Below are 19,889 nucleotides of genomic sequence, written 5' to 3' on the forward strand. Positions count from 1 at the left end.
CTACATAGAGTGAAGCTTTAAAGTTTTTAAATTTTCCTTAAAAATTTAAATAAAGTTAAAAAGACTGGAGTTTGTCAATGAATCCGGTTAAGTAATTGCCAATGAAACGCTAAATATGAATTCAGTTTTTTATACGCTCACATACATAATCACGCCATTTAGAGAATTTTAAATGTAAAGAATAGCGTGACTCTTTCTGATTTTTCCATGCAATATTTAGTTATTTCCAAGTTTCTGCTCTACCTGGGCTGTTTTTGAGATACGAAGTGTGTGGGTTTGCATCTCTGATCATCCAAAGTTCCTGGTTTCCCTGCGGCTCCACCATTCATAGCATCAGTGACATTCACATCTTCCCAAACGATGTGGGTATTTTTATGTAACTTTGCTCTCCTTGGAGATCCAACACTGACATCCCGGGAGGCAGGGAAGCACTGCAGGGAGCTGGAGCCTCCCCAGGCCTGTGTCAGGGAAAATGTCAGTGTCTCAGAGAAAACCCGCATTCTGCCCGCCCCCCCATCCCCGCTGTACTTCAACTTGTGGTGGGAGCTAGTACTGGTGGCTGAGGGAGGGCTGGGCACAGGGCACAGCGTGTGAGGGTGCAGCTGAGGTCCAGGCCCACTGGAACACACGGAGGTACAGAAGGGGCCGATGAACCAAAGGGAGTGGTGGAGAGGAGGAGGCCACAGAATGTGGGATCCTCAGAGCCGGCGGGCTGACGGCAGGGTCGGCAGACCCCAAGGAGTGCACCCCAACTGGGCAGGAATAGCCACTCCCCTACAGGCGCCACCAGCATACCCGGTGACCAGGATGGGGCCAGGCATCTGAGCCATGACCAGAGGTGTCTCCCCTGGGTCTAGGAAAACTCCTTCCTGTACCCAGAAGCCCTGGAAAGGAGGAGAGGGAGGTGAGACTGAATACATGGAAGGGGAGAAATGCCCTAAAGACTGAGTTTTTGGATTCGCTGGATGCTGGCTCCCACAGAAACTCCTTCAAGCCCGGAAGGGCTGGTTCTGCTCCATTGGCACTTCCCAGTCCTCTCTACCCGGTCAGTGGGATTCCAGAGCAATGCACGGTCGGTTACAAGATAACATGACCGTTTCTTCACACATCTGACCAATTTCAACCCACGGTGTTCTCAGGCATCTTGTGGGAAAACTTAGTTTGGAAATCATAAAAACAAATATAAACTGTATTTTTTTTGTAAGCGAGGTTGTCTAGAAGAAATCACAACATCGCCAGGAGGAAGATAAATACAGCAACAGAAAAACCTCACACTAACTTGCCAGCACCCCTCAGCCTGCACCAGCTGAAGCCATCTCTCTCCAAGGTCTAGCCCGGGTGTCCCCTCTTCTAAGGAGCCTTCTCCAGCCTCTCTGTCTGAAATGCCCTGCTTGAATCTGTAGCTCTAAGTTCATGTCTGGTGCTACTTCTTACCTCCCGTGTAATCTTTTGCTCTGAATTCTTTGCTCTGCCTCTCCCAGAGTCATCCTCATAAAGGTGTACCGTATAAGTGAATGAGCATTAGTAAGTTACCTCTTGGTGAAATCACAGAAGCCTTCATCTTTTAAAAGCCCCTTGATGATGTCATTTGCTCTAAGAATAAAATCTCTCTTCAAGTCAAGATTCTCTTTAAGAATCTCTGAATGTTTAGTATATAAGGCTGCCATAAATTAATAAAAAAAGAATCCAGGTATTTTCCAACCATGGTGAACAAAAGGCATCCCAGCCAAGGAAGACCTTGTGGGATCTGTGCATCCTGGCAACCAAAGATCGATGTACATGAATTTCTAATGTGCTTGGAAGAGCAGTAAGACAATGACAATCCTGTTAGTGTCAATGAAGGATACCTGTTACATAAATGTCGTTTTTCCCCACATTCATTCAGTAGGCTACCCTGCAGTGATATGGCCACAACCCAGCAGCGGGGTAAACATCAGGGTAAGACCTGACTAATTTTGTCAGGCAATCTGACCACAAAACCGGTTTCAAGATCCCTGCTCCTGCAACATTCACAGTGCGGCTGGAACGTACCCGTGGGGCGTCTGACGGGGTCCTCCGGGCCACCATGAGGAGCAGCTGTTGTTGAAGCGCGCTGACCGCTGGGTCTCCAGAAGAAGGATCCTGACTCTCGGATGTGGTGGTGCTGGAGGAACTGATCTGCATCTCTCTGGGGAGGGGCAAGAGACAAGCTCCGGTTACGTGGGAGTATGGACGTCGTCTGTTCGTTACACACGAACACAGGACACTAGGGAGCCCCAGTGCAGGGAGCGGCTAGGCCTTTGCAACCATTACCGCCTTACACGCGCCGTTAGGGCTGACATTCTGCATATGCGATGCTATCTGCAGGCAGAAGGGCAATCACCCTGCACACGTTCAAATTACTCAGGCCGTCCAGAGTTGCCATGGGCGGGGTAGGTAGGTAGATGGTTGGTGTTCTAGAGATGACGACCTTAATTTTCTACATAGTTAATGGATGGGGAGGTGAAAGCAATCATTTCTAGCTTCATAGTTTGTGAAAACAATAAATAATAGTCTGGATAATTCCAAAGACAGCAATCAGGAAGAAACGCTGACTATCTACCATCTCTGCTACCGCCCCCAATCCCCAACACACTCCACATCCCTTCCTCGCCCCTCCCCCACCCAAAGCAAAGAAAGTGCACAGGAGGTCCAAGAAATGCCTCAGGTAATTGGAAAAGAGGACATTACTAAATTAGTTGTAATCTATATTTAAGTAGTTTTATTGTCTTTAATCACATATAGTTTGACAGGACGTAAATTAATCAAACTCTTCCAGAAATCTCAAGCCTGGCATCTTTCCTTTGGCTCAGAAAGGAAAAACTAAGACACGCTTCTCCATCTGCTTTTCTAGCGGGGTGCCGACAACCTTGAGGGGGCAATATTGACTGCCTACCCTACAGTCATTTCTAAGAGAATTCCTGCTAACATAACTCCAATTTTGTTCACTCATCCAAGACTATGGCTTCAGAAGAGAGACTAGGTCCCTCCCTAGTCCCCGGGGTCAGTCCTGGTCATTTTACGTGCATCACTTTAACCCCATTTACCCTATGCCAGTGCCTGGCTTTAGGAAGAGAGAACACATCCTAAGAGGCCACCCTGGAGCAAAGGGGAGATGGCTAAGGATAACAGGGAGCTCGTGCACAAGTTTTTCTATTTCTTAAAAGGTAACAAAAGTAAGACACTCTCTTACCCCTGGCCTTCAGATGCTACGTGAATAAGAAACATTCGGGGCTGTGGCAGCCACACTGTCACCATGAGGAACCAGCCTAAGGACAGCAGAGCTGAGAGAAACTCATTTCCCGATGACAACATTGAGTGTCTGAATTAACCAACCTTGTACCGATCATGTCTTTGGGCTTCCTGTCTAAGCCACTGTGATTTTGGGTCTTATGAAACTTGCAGCCCAAACTGCCTCAAGAATGTAGATGCTACAGTAACGTAATGCCTTTCTGATTTCTAGCCTCACACTTCCTTATAAAGTCTCTGACAGGTCTTTGGATCTTTCTTTTTCCTTACTCCTTACTACCGTATTCACAAACACATAAACAGAACAGTGTTTAAAATACTTCCACTATACACACACGTGTGCACACAGACACGCTTCTCTACATCTTTCAGACATAATTCATGGCTATTTGAGGATACATTCAGTAAAGGCGTCCCTGTAAAGAACCATTCAGAAAACATCATATGTTAAGGTCGGGATTTAAGAAGCAAATCAAGAAGTCCATGGAGTTTGCAAACTTAAAAATCCTATCCTTCCATTACTTGGATGACTGTTCCACGAACAATGCTTTTGCGTCCTGTCTGTGGTAGTGGTGTGACATCTTCTACTGCCAGAGAAAAGAACCAGTTAGATTTATAAAGGCAACGTTCATTCAAACTTTTTTGCTGTGTCCAGAAACCACCGCGCCCTGTAATTCTGTTGTTCCATCGCTAAATACAATAGGGCTGAAAGTGCCTTGCTCGAACAAATTCAGGGAAATCTAAATCTCAGCAAATGCCAGAACTTCACTAGAACCAAAAGATTAATCTGACTTCGCTGTCAGTGATGTAAGTGAGGACTACAACCAGGCAGGCATGGGATGGAAATGTGTGCTTCTGTGAGAAAATCTAGAAAGCGAATAGCACCCTCTATTGCCAACGGAAATAAACTAAGAACTGGCTGTGGTGAGGGTGTGCAGGACAACTGCTAGAACCAGCCTCCCCTGCTCCTGCTTCCCGCTGGGAAGCGTGATACAAAGGAGTGTTAACACGCCTCCGTTAATATCTGCACATTACTTAGCATGTGTCTGATAGTAAAATAATCATAACAATAAATAACTTTATTTTCTTATTGAAGCCGTTTAAAAGTCCCATGTAAAAATCTAGGGTTTGGTTTCTTTTCAAAATCTTTTGGATAAGTTCTAGAATTAAACCAAACGAGGCGTGAATCATTGCTCTCCCAATTACTACCTGTGACTGTAAGCATCTGTTGTCCGAGCTCAAATCCTCACCTGTAAAACAGGGAAGGTATGTCCTGCATAGGAGTTGCGAGAATTCAATCAGACTAGGTATGTAAACCACCAAATGGTGTCTCCCCTAGAGTAGACACTTAATAACCACACCTTACCGTTTTGTTTCCCTCTATTGATATAGGACCCGACTTTGTTTATTCTCATATTAAATACCAACACGATTCCTCTGCTTTTCATACATTACTTCTAGTTGTCTCTATTAGCATTATTGGGGAGACAGTGTCATGCACTCAACTCGCACCTAATCCTCTTTATTTTATAAAAAGAGACCCAAACTTAAGCTTATTAAAGTTGAATATTCTCAACAAAGTGTGATGATACTAAGAAAGCCTAGCTTTGTCCTAGCTCTGTGACTGGTAGGTCCACATCAGAAAGCCTGCAGTGGCTTCCTATTTGGCCAGCAGATGATTCAATGTTACAGTCAGCACCGGTCAACCGGAAGAGACTTCCGCCCGTACTTAGATGTTGTTCTTGAGGTCCTGATGTTGTGGCTGTAATCTCCGTGCACCAGCTAGCCCACTCAAGAACCAAAGAGGCGGTGATGTTACAAAAATCACACAGTGGACAGGAGTCTTCCTACCAATCCTTAAAGAACTCCTGTCCATCTTGTACCCACAGCTGTTCTCAGACTACCTGCTGCTTGTTCCCTTTTTTAGCTGTGCACTGTGGCTGCACAATGATCTAAAAAGTCTCTGTTTGGGGCGTCTGACTCTTGGTTTCGCCTCGGGTCGTGATCTTGGGGCTGTGGGATCGAGCCCCACGTCAGGCTCTGCGCTCAGCATGGAGTCTGCTGGAGATTCTCCCTCTCCCTCTGCCCCTCCTGCTCATGCTCCTCTCCTCTCTCTCTCTAAAATAAACAAATAAATCTTTAAAAAAAAATAAAAATAAATACATAAAAAATAAAAAGTCTCTGTTTTACTAAATTAAGGCCAGAGATTTCCCCTCACATTAATAAATATAATATGAAAGAGCTTAGTTTTAAGAGATAGTTCCTTCTCTAAAACAGTAATATTCCAACCCTGCAGTAAAACTACACTCTGAGCTACCATAAAACAATACTTGCACATCTGGTCTTGATTACCCTCTCTCTGGTTCATCTCTGGTAAACTAGTTTGGTTCAGGGTGATGGCGTCAATAAATTGATTTAAACTAGACAATGAATTCAAAGCAATAGCAGAAGTAGTGGCTAATGACAGAAGTTACTAAAGAAGCAGCCACTAGAAGGAAATCAAGACGGACCAGGATCTAGAAGCTGGTCTGGGCCAGAATGGTGACTCCTGTATGGGCAGAGCTGGGCCTCAGATTGATGGCGACAGCGTTCCACCATATTGTACCCCCCGGTTTTCATTCCATTCGTCTAGGCTTGTACAAGTAACAATCAAAATACATGCGCTTCTTCTAGATTTTCCCATTACGTGGAAAAAAAAAAATCCTGAAATTCTTCATCTTCCCCAAATCTCAAAACTGTGGCCTACCCACCACCTAGAGAAGGAGGGCCTCTCTTTCTGCCAGTCCCTCTTGTTTTTCAGGCTTCCTCAGGGGACACGGGAACTAACTGCCGGGCGGGGGGGGGGGGGGGGGGGGGCAGCCTAAAAATGCAAGTCACAGCAAGCAATGTGTTCAATATGTAGGATGTTTAAGTAAAGCAATACTTTACTATTTTGAAAACGATAACCTGTATTATTGAATTTTAACATGGGTTCTAGATTTAAAGTCTGCGAACAACTCTCCTTTCACAGGTAAAATTCACCCGTGCCCTTGAGCAAAAGGAAGGCTAGGGACAGGGCCTCTAACACGGGGTCTGCTGCCACCGTGTGGCAGTTGGGGGTATGACCACCAAAACAGAAGCCCCTTGTGCAGCAGACCTTCCCAGGGATGCAGAGAAGGGGCCTCAGAACAGAGATCTTTCTAGAATCAACCTCACAAACCTTCCATCCTTATGACTCTGTGCCCGGATGAAAACTTAATCTCTCTCTCCTGTGTCCAAGAAACCGAAATAAGGGCCACAGTGGAAGGATCAGAGAGTAAGACAGAAGCCACAGACATTTGGAATGACGGAAACTCTTCAAAGGCAAGCCCCTGGATGCTCCTGTCTTTCTTCCAGATAACTTCCACCTCTGTGTGATCAAAAGCACCCAGATCCCCCAAAGTGTTTTTTTTTTTAATTTAAAGCAGTACACACATAACTCTCCACTTTGCAAGTCAACATAGAAATGTAGCTATATGCAAACTCTGAAATACTTAACAACTAGAGTTCACATTTTCAACTTAAACCTGAATGGGACATAGAACTGAGCATATCCAATATTGGGAGAATTCACATTTTTCTCCACATTTTGAAGACCTAATTGACTACCTTCAATACCACATACTCTAGTTCAGCTAGTCCAAACCAGGGATCACTATTTCTTCTGACTAATGAAAAAAAAAAAGAGTTCTAAAAGAGATAATTATTTTTTGCAACTTACTGCTACTTGACTTCTTTGGAAACCAGGGATATATCATTGTGGCTTGAAAGGGCTTTCCTGAGAGCTGATCCCAACGAAAAGGAAAGTTTAACTAAGATAAGGGTCAGAAAGGCTGGCAATGTCAACTAAAGAGTAAGAATTCTAAAGAGGCAACAAAGAGTAAGTGCAGGGCTTTGATCCTGGGGTTTAGCGATTTAGCTAAATGGGTTTAGCGATGGGTTTAGCGATTTAGCAGTGTCCAAAAATAAGCCTAGTTTATAACCAGAACAGTATCTGCTTCGATATGTACTACAATGATTCAAAAGCAAATAAAAGCCAAAAATAAGTGAATTTAGATAAATCACTACACTATTACCCAACCTACTCTATGTTTTCAATTAAAAACAAGTTGAGGTACAAAAATCCCTCAATAAAAATCCCATAAACTAGGATGCTCCAGTGGCGCCTGGGTGGCTCAGTCGGTTAAGCATCGGATCTTGGCTTAGGCTCAGGTCATGATCTCAGGGCCGTGGGATGGAGCCCAGCACTCCACTCAGAGTCAGCTTGTCTCTCTCCTTCCCCCTCTGCCCCTCCCTTTGCCCCTGCACACATGTGTGCACAGGCGTGCTCTCTCGTTCTCTCTCAAATAAATAAAATCTAAACTAGTATTCTCCTGAATGAGCCTTCCATTCAGTAGACTATTATGCCTACTTTTTGAATAATGGATGTTCAAAATGAATGTAAATACTATGTCTTTCGATCAGATTTCACTGGAGAGCAAACAATATGCATTTTGTATGCATTTTCATTAGATTGTTTATGACACTGGAAAAGCCAGATTAATACTGAAGCATGGTTACATATGTTTCACACAAGAAAGCTCTGCTATGTTACTTGGAAGAATTTATAGACAAAAGAAACATAAATCTCTGCTGAACAAAGCAAAGAAACTATCAAGCTTTAATTGCAAGACCTACAGAGGAAATAAAAGTCCAGTCTGCAACGCACCTTTTAGATAAAAGACACACTTCCTAAGCAGATAGCCTACATCAACTTTGATTTTCTGGGCACACTAGTGACTATACCTTTCTAGGAAGATTAGCTCATTTTAGGCTGAGCTACTAAATCAGTCCTATGTGCTGGGTAATGAATTTATCCTCTGCAAGTTTTTTTAAGTAGCAATTCCAAATGCTGCAGTTCAAGCCATAGTTCCCTCCTTCTAGTATCTGGGGAAAACAGACTTATGTTAGAGAGCGTTACCAAAGGTACCTGCTTTATGGACAGTTACTGTACAACCGGAAAATGCTGCTTATATTTCTTCGGCAGTTAATGAGAAATGCACTGGTTCGCACAATGACAGTGAGAGCAAGGAGGGAAATTTGTTTCCTCTCCTGGTTTCCTCCAGGAATCCCCAAAGAGACATGGAGATTGCACTGCAAACAATTCCCTATTCATGCTTGGGAGTCAAGGATATAAAACTGTCACATGGCAACTGGAATGAACAATGGCAAACAGGAATGGTTTGCTTGCCAATAATAAGAATCAGTGGTTTAATGGCCTAGTTGGAGGCCATCCCAGCCACTGAAGCTGCCTTACAGGGAAAAAGCTGCTTTTCCAATATCTTCCATGGCTGAATGGCTTAGCAACAGCCCTAACTAGGAATCCTTCCAAGTTTAAAATCAAAGTTTATATTTACTATAGTGGGAGAACTCAACATTTAATGTCATGAGAAGCCAGGGATACAATATTAAAGTACCTGCTCTAAAATTAGGACAGAGGCCCAAATGTTGGAACACAACAGGTTGACAGGGAGAACGCAAAGTACTTAACCACCTTAAAATCTCATAAAGTGACTCAAAAAAGCCCAAGAGGGAAGGCTTCCACCGAGGTTAAGTCAGGATGCTTTGCTCTACAAGGCCATTAGTGAACTTGAGCCCCTGGCCTGCCGCCTGTGTTTGCAGATAATAACAACAACGTCCTTATAGCAGGTACCGTCCTAAGCACTGTCGATATCTATTACATTTAACTAGTAAAGCTAGCCAGTGAATTGATTACTATATTATTTCCATTTATGGATTAGGAAACTATACCTAAGATGGCTAAGCAAGTTGCTTAATGTCAACTGAAAAGTTCGTAGGAGTGCAGGAGCCGAAACCTGGATGAGCCTAAGACTGATGCTCGTGTGCGTGCTCCGGGGGGTACTATGGGTCCCAGTGTTTCTTCACAGCCCCCGTCCATGTGGACACAGAGGACTACTGCCTCAGGGATGAATGGAATACAAGATGGGAAAATCTAATCTCAGCTGCAATCTCTGATTTCTACGTACAGTGGGTTTAAACAGAGTCATTTTGCAGGATTATCTGTTTGTTTTAGTTTTAGTTTGGGGGCTTTGGGGGTCCATTTTCCCACTTACAAAAAGAAGATAACATTCTGTATTCAACTGACCAGGCAAACTGTTACTGCTTCTGGCTCTTTCATTCCAACCTATCACAAGGTTAGGGCCTCATTTGTTGATGTTGTCTTGATAATCAATCCCATGTTCATGGGATTGTTTCTGTCCACAAATAGGTCAGATTGCTCCTGCTACAAGTAGAACAAAGCGTCAACTGCCCAACCAGTCTTCATGGCCCCCGGGGCCCGACTCCGCTCCTCCTATTCAGCTCCTCACCTGCTCCCCCTAAATGCCCAGCTGGTCTGCACATGGTCCAGAACTCCAACTGGTCTACCTGTGTCATGTCCAATGATTCATTTTGATTCAATTCAATACTTACTGAACATCTATCTGCAGAGGGCTAAGTGAGGGCTAAAGGCACATTTTTCTCCAAACAAGAACAGTCCGGAGAGATGGGAGACCTACACAAATAAATGAAGCACCAGAGAGAATGCGATGAGCCCTCCTCTGATGGTGACATGGAAAATCGTTTTATTTTCGCAGTAGGGACTGATCAGATAAAGCAGTATAAGGAGGCAGGTTGTAATTTGTGCTTTGAGAGATGATTATTCCAAAAGGTAGGACTGAATGGAGAAGGGCATTCAAGGCAAAGAAGAACAGATGTTTAGAGAGGAATGGCTGATGATGGGCTCATGTGGGCCTCACAGAGAGGAGGGATGAGAGACAGGGCTGCGCAAGGGTGCGGAGGAGCAGGCTCACTGCGCACCTGCCCAGACGTGCACTGGGGCATCTCCCTAGGGCATGTATCTGCAGGAAGGGCTGCTCCCCAGGAGGACTCAGGGTGTGGGGTGAAGGCCCAGGCTTCAGAGCAGGAGCGGACAACCGGGAGTCCACAGGCCACAGCCAACCACACACGTCATCTGTGGCCTGTGGTATTTCCCAAAAAAATAAATAAATAAAACTGATAACATGAGACAAAATAGAATTTTACAAATAAATGTGGATTTTTAGCCCCTTGCAAAAAATACTGGAAAATCCGGTCAGGCCAGGCTTACCGGACCAGGCCTAAGTAGACGGAAGAGAAGCAGTGGCAGGCCCTCTACAGAAAGGATCAATGCCCTCCGGTGGGCTGCAGTAGCCACCCTGCCTGGGAGCCACAGAGCTCTGAGTTTGTGGCCCCCGTTGGGGGAGAGGAGCAGGGAGGGAGATTTAAGTGTCCACAGGCCACTTACTAGCCACAGTCTTAGACGGTCTTACTTCCTTTGCTGTGGAATGGAGCAAATATCACCTGCCTCCGTTCTGTCATGCAGGTGAAATTAGATAATTTATGACTTAGCAGAGTGCTTCGCACATAATACATATTTTGCAAGTGGTGGCCACCACTGCCAGAATTATTACACGGAAATGCTTCCTCTGGGGCCCGAACTGCCATAACGTTGCTTCCCACAGAAAGACCGGAGGCGTCTTAGACACGGGTGTAAGGCGTGAGGCACCTGGCCCTTCTAAGTGGCAAAATCCTAACCTGTGGCCTTGCACTTGGTCTGCTGCCTTCCGCTCTGGTATCATTCTTTACCTTGGAGATAGAGAGGACGCTCTCCCACATGCACACCCCTCACACAGCGGTACGTTAATGCAGGGGTTAAAATATTTCAGTTGAACCAGCCCGCTTGCTTGTATCCTATTTACAACAGTTTTCCCTTCATACAACCAGTTCAAAGATACCCAAATCATCATTACATCATGAACTGCCACGAAAGCTAAGACTTATTACGAATCCAAAGAAATCAGCCTCCCATGACGGGTGGCATAGCTTTCATTGTTCCCAGACCTGGGGAGGACTTTGAGACTGTTGGAATATCCAGCATAAGCCTGTCAGATGACAGTTTACATCCAGAAGATCATCTGACTCTGCAGAGCACTGAGCCATTAAGTGAAGTGACTTGAGTTTTGTTCTCACTCACTAAGCAGGAAGCACACTGTACCTCTCCTATGCCCAAATGAGCCACTGAATTGCGCAACACCCCGTAACAAAGTCCCCTTTAAACGACGAACTTACTTCAGCGCATAGGCAGTCTAGAGAACATGAATAATCTCAAGCAACAGTCTGTCCGTGTGACAGCAAACATGTATATTATTCCATTTTATCTGTGAAGCACGACAAGGAGAAGATATGCATGGCTGTGTGCCATTCTTTCCTAGAGCTCTTAAAACCAATGCCCTGTCAAATTACCTTGGGGAGAGGGCAGGTGGACAAAGACAGAACTTGGCACGTGAGGTGGTGGGCCAAGAACTCCCCATCGGCATGTTCACACCCAAGAAATGTTAGTGACGACTAGGGACGTTATATAAGGCTTTTCTTGAAGGGGAAAGCTGCTTTTACAAAACTTGATCATTATTCTCTTTAAAGAAGTTCAGTAATTAATCTAATCGAACCATTTTACCAGAAACAGAGAGTCCTCAGCGGTCATCTGTTGATTTTGCTGCCCTGCATCCATCCACCTTTCTCCAAATGTCCCTCTGAAGAGCCACCCCCATACTTTCTCAGAGGGAACCTACAATCCAGCTCTGCGTCTGAACGTAGAGCTAAGTCAAGTACTTGCCTTGGTGACTGGGCTCTGGGCTCAGGGAACATGGCCCAGTCAGAGCCAGTCAGACTCAATGAGACTTCCATTGGGGTTTACGGGAAAGCAGCATGCTGTCCTCACTGGACTTGAATGAGAGAAGACATGGGCCTGGGGCTACGATAGGCATCTTCTGACCACCAGAGCAGGGTGTTTGAGAGTGGTGTCAAAACACTGGAACGGGAACAGGAGAGCGATGGAGAAAGAGAAACCACACCCTTGAAAACATCTACACGATGTCTCAGTTACCAGGACCCAAAATCCCCACGGTGATGAGGCCTGTTAGACTTGGATTCTCTCATGTGCAACAGGAAGGGGGTCTACCTGTGGTATGTACGTGAAAAGGCAGAGCTCGGGAAGGCCTGACCTGAGACCCTCCACGTGGCTTCGCAGGGGTGCTCAGCACAAAAACATTCAGCAGCCCCCAGCAGGGGAGCCACGGCCTCACCCGGCGGAAAGCTCTCAGCTCCTCTGAGGAAATGCCCCATGGTAAAATCCAGGCAGCTCTGGGAATGGAGGGCAGGTTACAAAAGAGCTCGAATCTGGGGAGGAAATGCAGGGGAAATGAAAGAAACAAGACTTCGGGGGAATTTAATAAAGAGAGAGCACTTAGGGGAGAAGAGGAGTTCGAGGGTAGCTCCACAAGAGGCAGGGTCTGAGGAGGTGGGGCCTACGGGAAACCCTCTTCTCCCTGATGTTGATTTGCACACTACATTTTTAGTCTCTTCAGGCTCCGGATATGTGACCTTATGCTAACAGGCCTTCCTGGCAAATGCACCTGAAGTATTTATCAAGGGGGAAGGTGAAGCACATTTGTCCAGGAAAATAAAAATAAGAAAGTCTTGTAACTTTATTTTGGGATAAGATAAGGGTCTTATAATTGTTCTAAATTTAGTTTAAAAACACTACAGCTTCCAACTGAGGATTGCAGAAAAATGTGACAGCTTTCAAAGCTGTGTTCACACGGAATTAAATACTTGGCCCAAGAAAGCTGCCATCTTAGACCCCTAAATCCATCGAGCCACTGTCATGAAATGTCCTGGGGCTGGGGCCGAGGTGTGGACAGCAAACCTCCCTCTCCTCTTGGGAGACTTTTGCATGGAGACTTTGCATGTTTCTTGGCTGGAGAAGAATTTTGTTTTCTGTTTTGACTGGAATGTGGGCACCTGAAGGAGACAGAGGATGAGGGGAAGGAGAACATGCCCGTTTCCCCACAGGAGTGACTCTGGACGCAGCACCCTGCTTCGGGGTCGGGGCCCAGGTGGGACAGCGTGGCCTGGGGGGAGCCACCGCCCACAGTACCCATCAGATCTGCCGGAACAGCCGACACCAGCTTCTTCTGCAGCAGTGACAACAGTGAGGGAATGCCGTAGAAGGCTGGCACACAACAAAATCCCAGCTGGAGACCAGACTGCAAGGTCCAAGATGAACTTTCTTCGAGGCCCTTGGGAGGCTCCTCCTTAAATTTCCTGGGCACACCCGTTCAGGGAACCTTGACCTTGGGAAGGAGCACTCAACCACAGGATCTGGAATTGAGGTTCCTGTAACTCCCTTTGTACTCTGCAGGCGTGAAGCCTAAGGCATTCCAATCACACCACAAAGGACTCCCAAAAATCTTCAAATATACATACAATTCTAACGAAATGTACATGAAAAATGTACTTCCACACTTAGAGCAAGCAACTGAGTCCGTCCACATGGATTATCCTCAAAGAATCTTGAAGTCCAGGGGTGCCTGGGTGGCTCAGTCAGTTAAGCATTCATTTTTGGCTCAGGTCATGATCACAGGGTCATGAGAGTGAGTCCCACCGGGCTCTGCACCCAGCAGGGAGTCTGCTTGAGATTCTTTCCCTCTCCTCTTCCCCCCCCCACCCCTGCACCCCCCCCCGCTGCCCAGACACATGCTTGAGCTCCCCCCCAAATAAATAAATAAATCTTAAAAAAAAAAAAAGAATCTTGAAGTCCAGAATGAACAATGAATTCAATCCACCACTAGTAAGATTTATAGCTTGCCCAGTGCTGCCATGAATCCAGGTATGAATCCAAGTTTGTTCCAGATACATAAACTAATTTAATATCAACTTAATTAACAAATTTAGAAAGTTATTCAATACATTCTGAAGGAGGGAAAATAGAACAAATGTTTAGATCACCTATCTACAAAAGAGCTAGCCTTCACTAGTGTGGATGAGAACTAACTACGTTTCTGGTCCATTCCTCGGGACAAATTTAAGAACATGTTCTCGAGCTGCATCACTGTCTTACCTGAAGGGAGCACTATTGTCTGCACAGGATTCCTATTTATATTTACATGTTTATATTCATTTTTGGACCCAGCTACTATGAAAACAGTTCAATTTATTTTTTATTTTTCTACAACATCGGATTTTCTTTCTCGCACACAAAACCCACATGCTTTGACACCTACAAACGGATTAACACATTGATTCTAAGCCAGGATCCTCACTTCATTTACAGTCAGAGTAATTTGCATGTCCCCCAGCAACGCGACAGCTCCCAAACCTGAAACCAAACCTCCACTTACCGAGCATGAGAGAGACTGTCATAATTTGATGGTGGATGCTGTAAAGGGCCTTCTTTCTGATTTCCAGACTTTAAGTAACAGGATCTAATTTCCCCTGGAAAATCACAAAATTTCAGCAAAGAATATTAGACAATTATTGGTATCTGATCATTTCAGCTTATACTTTTTTCAAGTTAGAGGGAACTCATTTTAGACTGTTTTAATAATAATCGGTAATCTAGATCCATTCTTTGTATTTTTCCACAGGATGTGTAACTTAACTAAGAAAATCATCTTGACATACCCCTGTAATAATATGCTTAGACAAGTTTGCCTCAGTTACCTATTACTTAATTGCTTTTTATCGATTAATTTGCACCATCTCTTAATTCACTTTTATATACATTTGACCCTGGGACAACGTGGAGGTTAAAGGCACCAACCATCCACGCAGTTGAAAATCCACATATAACTTTTGACTCCCCCAAAACTTCACTACTAATAGCCTGTTGGTGACCAAAAGCCTTACCCATAACATAAAGTCAATTCACACACAGTTCGAATGTTACATGTTTTATATATTGTTTTCTTTTTTTTTTTTTTAAAGATTTTATTTACTTATTTGACAGAGAGAGACACAGTGAGAGAGGGAACACAAGCAGGGGGAGTGGGAGAGGGAGAAGCAGGCTTCCCACGGAGCAAGGAGCCTGATGCGGGGCTGGATCCCAGGACCCTGGGATCATGACCTGAGCTGAAGGCAGACGTTTAACGACTGAGCCACCCAGGCGCCCCTATATGTTTTATATATTGTTTTCTTATAATAAAGTAAGCCAGAGAAAAGAAAATGTTATTAGGAAAGTCATAAGGAAGAGAAAATACATTTACAATACTGCACTGTATTTATCCAAAAAAAAACCCGTGTACAAGTAGACCTGCACGGTTCAACCCCATGTTGTTCAAGGGTCAACTGTATTCCCTTCAGTTCGCTGTTCTGCATGTTTTCATCATGTGTCAGTATGGTCAGCGTAAGCCATGACTGGGGGTTTTTTGTATCCCGTGCAAAAAAAGGCTTATCGCAGTGCAGCTTCGATTGGTGGCACGCATGAGACCATCCCCACCTCGGAATCTGCAGATGAGCAGTGGTGGAGTGCGCTGGTAATGAGGAAAACCAAGAGATGGGATTAATTTGCAGAGTTAAATTAGCTTGCTAAAGAGGTTCAGGGTATTGTGGTGTGAAAATCAGTTCACTTTGTAAATGTCAGTGGTCTCCCCCGAGAAGAGGTTTTAGGAATACCTTCTTCAGGTGACACGGGTGCGTAATTAACCCTGTTGGTGACAAGCAGCTGGAATGGAGACTGAAGGACTGGACCTCAACCTGGAGACGCTGCCCACCGAGAGATACATTAATGAGGGCAAACCAAAGCCCCCCTGGAGGCTTTGATAGAAGGGTTAATGTTGTTCTTTATAATGTAAAACAGTTCTTTGTATTTCTGCAGATGCAAAAGCACTTCAAACCTTAAGCTACTCATCTGTAGATAGGGTAAACATATAATTTATTATCCAAACCAGGATCCTTTTGAGAGTAAAATAACAAACATTAATTGATCTATAAGGGACTTAAGCCAAAGACCCATCCTCAAAAAACAAGGACCTATATCCCTTATCTACAGAACTTTGAACTTGCCACTTAAAATTCTTTCTTTTTCTTTCTCCCTTTCTTTCTACCCTTCCTTCCTTCTCCTTTTTTTCTTTCTTTTTCTATTTTAAATCCTTTTTGTAACAAGGCACTAAAATATATATATCAAGGTCAGATTTTCAACATACATCCAAGAAATATTTACTAGGTGCCAGGCACTGCTTTCCTCAAGTTCACAACTGTGAGGTGGACAACACCATTAATCAAATTATAAGTCAATAAATAATCAGAAGCTATAATAGTATCAAAGAAGGAAAAAGGACAGGGTGTTCAGAGAGCAAAAAGCATAGGAACCTGATTAAGTCTGGGGAGTCCAGGAAAGGTTTTCCTGAAGAACTGTCTTTAGAATTAAGATATGAAGGATAAATAGCACATTGTTGGCATGGGGATATGCTATGTGCAAAGGCCCTGAGGTAGGAGGGGGCACTCTGCTCTAAGAACATTGTATGTGAGCAATCACAGGACTAAGTCTTCCTGTTCCAAAGTCTAGTACTGAGGCTAAGAGACCACGTGGGCGTGAGAAAGCCACCAGCTTTATCCCTTCTTCCTCCTTAGTAAAGAGCTCTAAAGACTTACCATGTTCATCAATGAAGACATGCATAGCATCCACAGACATCTCATCTTGCACAGATGTTTCAGGCCCACTGATGACTTGCAAGACAGAACTATCTTGCTGGGAAGTTACCCTGTAGATTATTTGTCTTTGTCTATTGCCCTGGAAACTTAACATATATAAAAGTTTCAAAAACTATTCGGAACTCCTCCGTATCCTTAACAAATCATTAAAAGAAGCAGCCACCAAAATGAAGCTGCTTCACGCTTCGTACCAACACGAAGCTAAGTAAGTAAGTTACGCTCACAGGGTCGTGATCTTGGCAGGCTCAGTGAGCACGGGGCTGGTGCTAGTGTGGTCTTGACTTTGCAGGTCTGGTTTTCCTTGCTTGGAACTGTGTTCATTAGGCTTTTCACTTTCTTGGATTTCCTCCTTTTTCTCATGGGAGCAGTTATCTGAAAAACATTGCTTTGTGTGTGAACATAATATTAAATAAGAAATTAGTGTGAAAGCACTTGGAAATAAGTTACCAAACTGAAACAAGAATAGATAGAAAATCTATATAGCACCTATGAATTCAGAATGTGTTTAAATAAATTTTAATTTTACTAATTATGGAAGTACCTAAATATATTTGAAAAACATAAGCACATATATGTTGGAGACAAGTTATTTAGACATCTATGGACACCATCTACTTTATGTGCAGATTTTGGGATTCCCTTGACATAACTCCAGTGACCACTGGCTTAGCTGGTTGAAAATCACCCATTTGGATTACTTGGGCTTGAAAGGTTCATAGCTCATAAATGGGCAGTGTCAGATGGAAAATAAATTTCATAAACAAACTTGGCTATTTTGGAGCAAGGTCCCATTTACCACTTTAAAATCTTATCAATCATTCCTTCTCACTCATTCTCCATGTCTAGATTTTCAAGGTAAAGGTAGACTCAGTCCCTTCATAAAGTAGACACTCGAGTCTAGGTGACTTCGCACTATATACTTGGCCCTGTGGAAGACACAGTGAGATCCTACACCTGCTCCTTGCCCTGAGAGTATTTTAAGGTGAATAAGAATGCCAAGATCAATAGGTACAGATTGGTCATTTGAGTTTTTACGATCCTCCTTAAATAACTGACCAAAATAAGAGTCTTAGCTTACACTACTACGCACAGTGGAATCCACCCCTAAGGGTCAGCCCTTCCTTTTCTGAGGATATACCCCAACGGCCATTTTTCGGGTTATAATGACCTCTCTTTTCCCAAGACCGAAGATACCAAGAGCTATCTTCTTCCAAGTAAATTGTCTAAAGAACACAAGTGAGTGACTTGAATCTATAGGCCCTTTCAAGACATGCCACTCGCAAAGCCCACCAAGATCTGCCCGGGCCCTCAAAAAGGAAAATTATGTTTGCTTCCCTGGGGTATAAAGTTTTTGTCCTCAGACTTCAAGAGAAACATTGCTGGCTTCTCTGTGAGTCCTGAACATAAACATTCCCAGCACATCTGTGAAACTACCATTAGAATTTCTTTGATACAAAAATGTTTGCCTTTCATTTGACAGCTTGTCAAGATAGAAGTTTTCACAGTTTTCAAGAAACACATTTGTGAGAAAGTGCTATCATAACAAGTAGCTTTGGCCAGTGATCATATCGCATACACAATGGCGAAAGCAAATGCTTTCTCCCCCTTCACGCTGTATGTATCTGGACTCATTTGTTCATGTCTCCTTCTCATATTTTAGTTGCCCCTTCTCTTAAATGGGTACATTACATATGTCTACATATAGACTACTTGTTTTCCTTTTTTCCCTTTAAAATGACACATTTATAGGAATTTTCTGTCTATAACAAATGGTGCACATTAATTGTATGTAATTTAAAATAAGAGAAAAGAAAAAATTCTAAATCAGTCTTAACCCCACCATGTTGATACAGGAGCCAATTTGATACATAGCACACCAGTCTTTTTTTTTTTTTTTTTTTTTTTTTTTGCATATATGCTCTTTTGTTCTATAAAAGTTAAGTCACAATATAGATATTTAATGATTATGTTAAAGTGGAAATATTTAATGAGGTTAGATATTCTTCTACATCATCTAAAAATGGTAGTTATGTAATATTACATTGATACAGCATAATTTACTGAACTAGACCCCTACTGTTGTAAATTTAGGTTGTTTCAATTCTTCCATACTTCGGATAATTCTTCAAAAAGCATCTCTGCCTTCATTTAGGATTATTTTCTTAGAAATTCTAGAAGAGACTGAATATGAAATAGGATCTCTATAAAAGTAGAACTCTGACCGACAATCTACAGCAACCAGCCCAGGAAGCCAATATGCTATGTGTAAGTCAGACTTGTAGGAAGTCAGATCATTATTTCTAGCAAAGAGTCCTGGAAGCCAAACAATAACCCCCATAATAATTGGCCCCAAATGGCCAGGGCTTGATTAATTACTGAGAGCTTCCCTGATTTTTGTCCCTGCTTCCAACCAGAGAAAGCCAAATATATTCCCATGACCAATCACACAGGATGCTCTAATTAGCCTGCCTCTAGCTTCCCAGCCTCTGGTCAGAGCAAACCTAAAGCCTTTCTTCTCCCCACTACAAAGCTTTCCCACTCCTCTGCCTGCCTTTGAGTCTCTGCCAAAACTCAGGTAATAGTGGCGACTCCCTTGCTGTAGCAAGCTCTGAGTAATAGCCTTTGCTTCTCACTTGAGTGGTCTTGGTTTATTCCCACAAAGTAAAAGAAAGGCGTATCAAAACAAAACAAAATGAAAACACGGTTTTAAAAGCTTTTGATAAGAGTGTGGTTTTTCATAGCCTAGAACCTTAGTATATACCCAAGGCCTGAAGATAATCATAAAGCCCTTTGCGGAAAGGACCTGGGTTGGAAATATAAGAATACCATCGAGAGAACTGAGAAATCATGTATCTTACAATCGTGTAAAGGTCAAGCATTATTTCACTATCAAGCAGGGGAAAGATGAGGGCACATTGCCTAGGCTGCTGATATCATTCAACACTGTCATGTCTTAGAAATACACTCTGAAATGGGTTTTTAGATTACAACACATAGCAAGTTATTATGTAGTGATAGAGGAGCAAGAAGATGTT

At 43.5% G+C, this 19,889-nt stretch overlaps 1 protein-coding gene across 3 annotated transcripts in view; it reads right to left on the reverse strand.

Annotated features, from left to right (window-relative positions):
- PCNX2 (pecanex 2) overlaps positions 1–19,889 on the reverse strand; it is a 304,545-nt gene that overhangs the window by 244,547 nt on the left and 40,109 nt on the right. For all 3 annotated transcript variants that reach the window (XM_032430306.1, XM_032430305.1, XM_032430304.1), the window contains exons 6-9: positions 17,079–17,226; positions 16,795–16,940; positions 14,544–14,637; positions 2,032–2,167 (exon numbers count right to left, since the gene is read on the reverse strand). In XM_032430306.1, coding sequence (XP_032286197.1) covers positions 2,032–2,167; positions 14,544–14,637; positions 16,795–16,940; positions 17,079–17,226 — 524 coding nt within the window. The remainder of the gene's footprint in view (positions 1–2,031; positions 2,168–14,543; positions 14,638–16,794; positions 16,941–17,078; positions 17,227–19,889) is intronic.

This window comes from Phoca vitulina, unplaced genomic scaffold (assembly GCF_004348235.1).
Source record: "Phoca vitulina isolate PV1807 unplaced genomic scaffold, GSC_HSeal_1.0 scaffold43, whole genome shotgun sequence".
NCBI classification, from domain to species: Eukaryota; Metazoa; Chordata; class Mammalia; order Carnivora; family Phocidae; genus Phoca; species Phoca vitulina.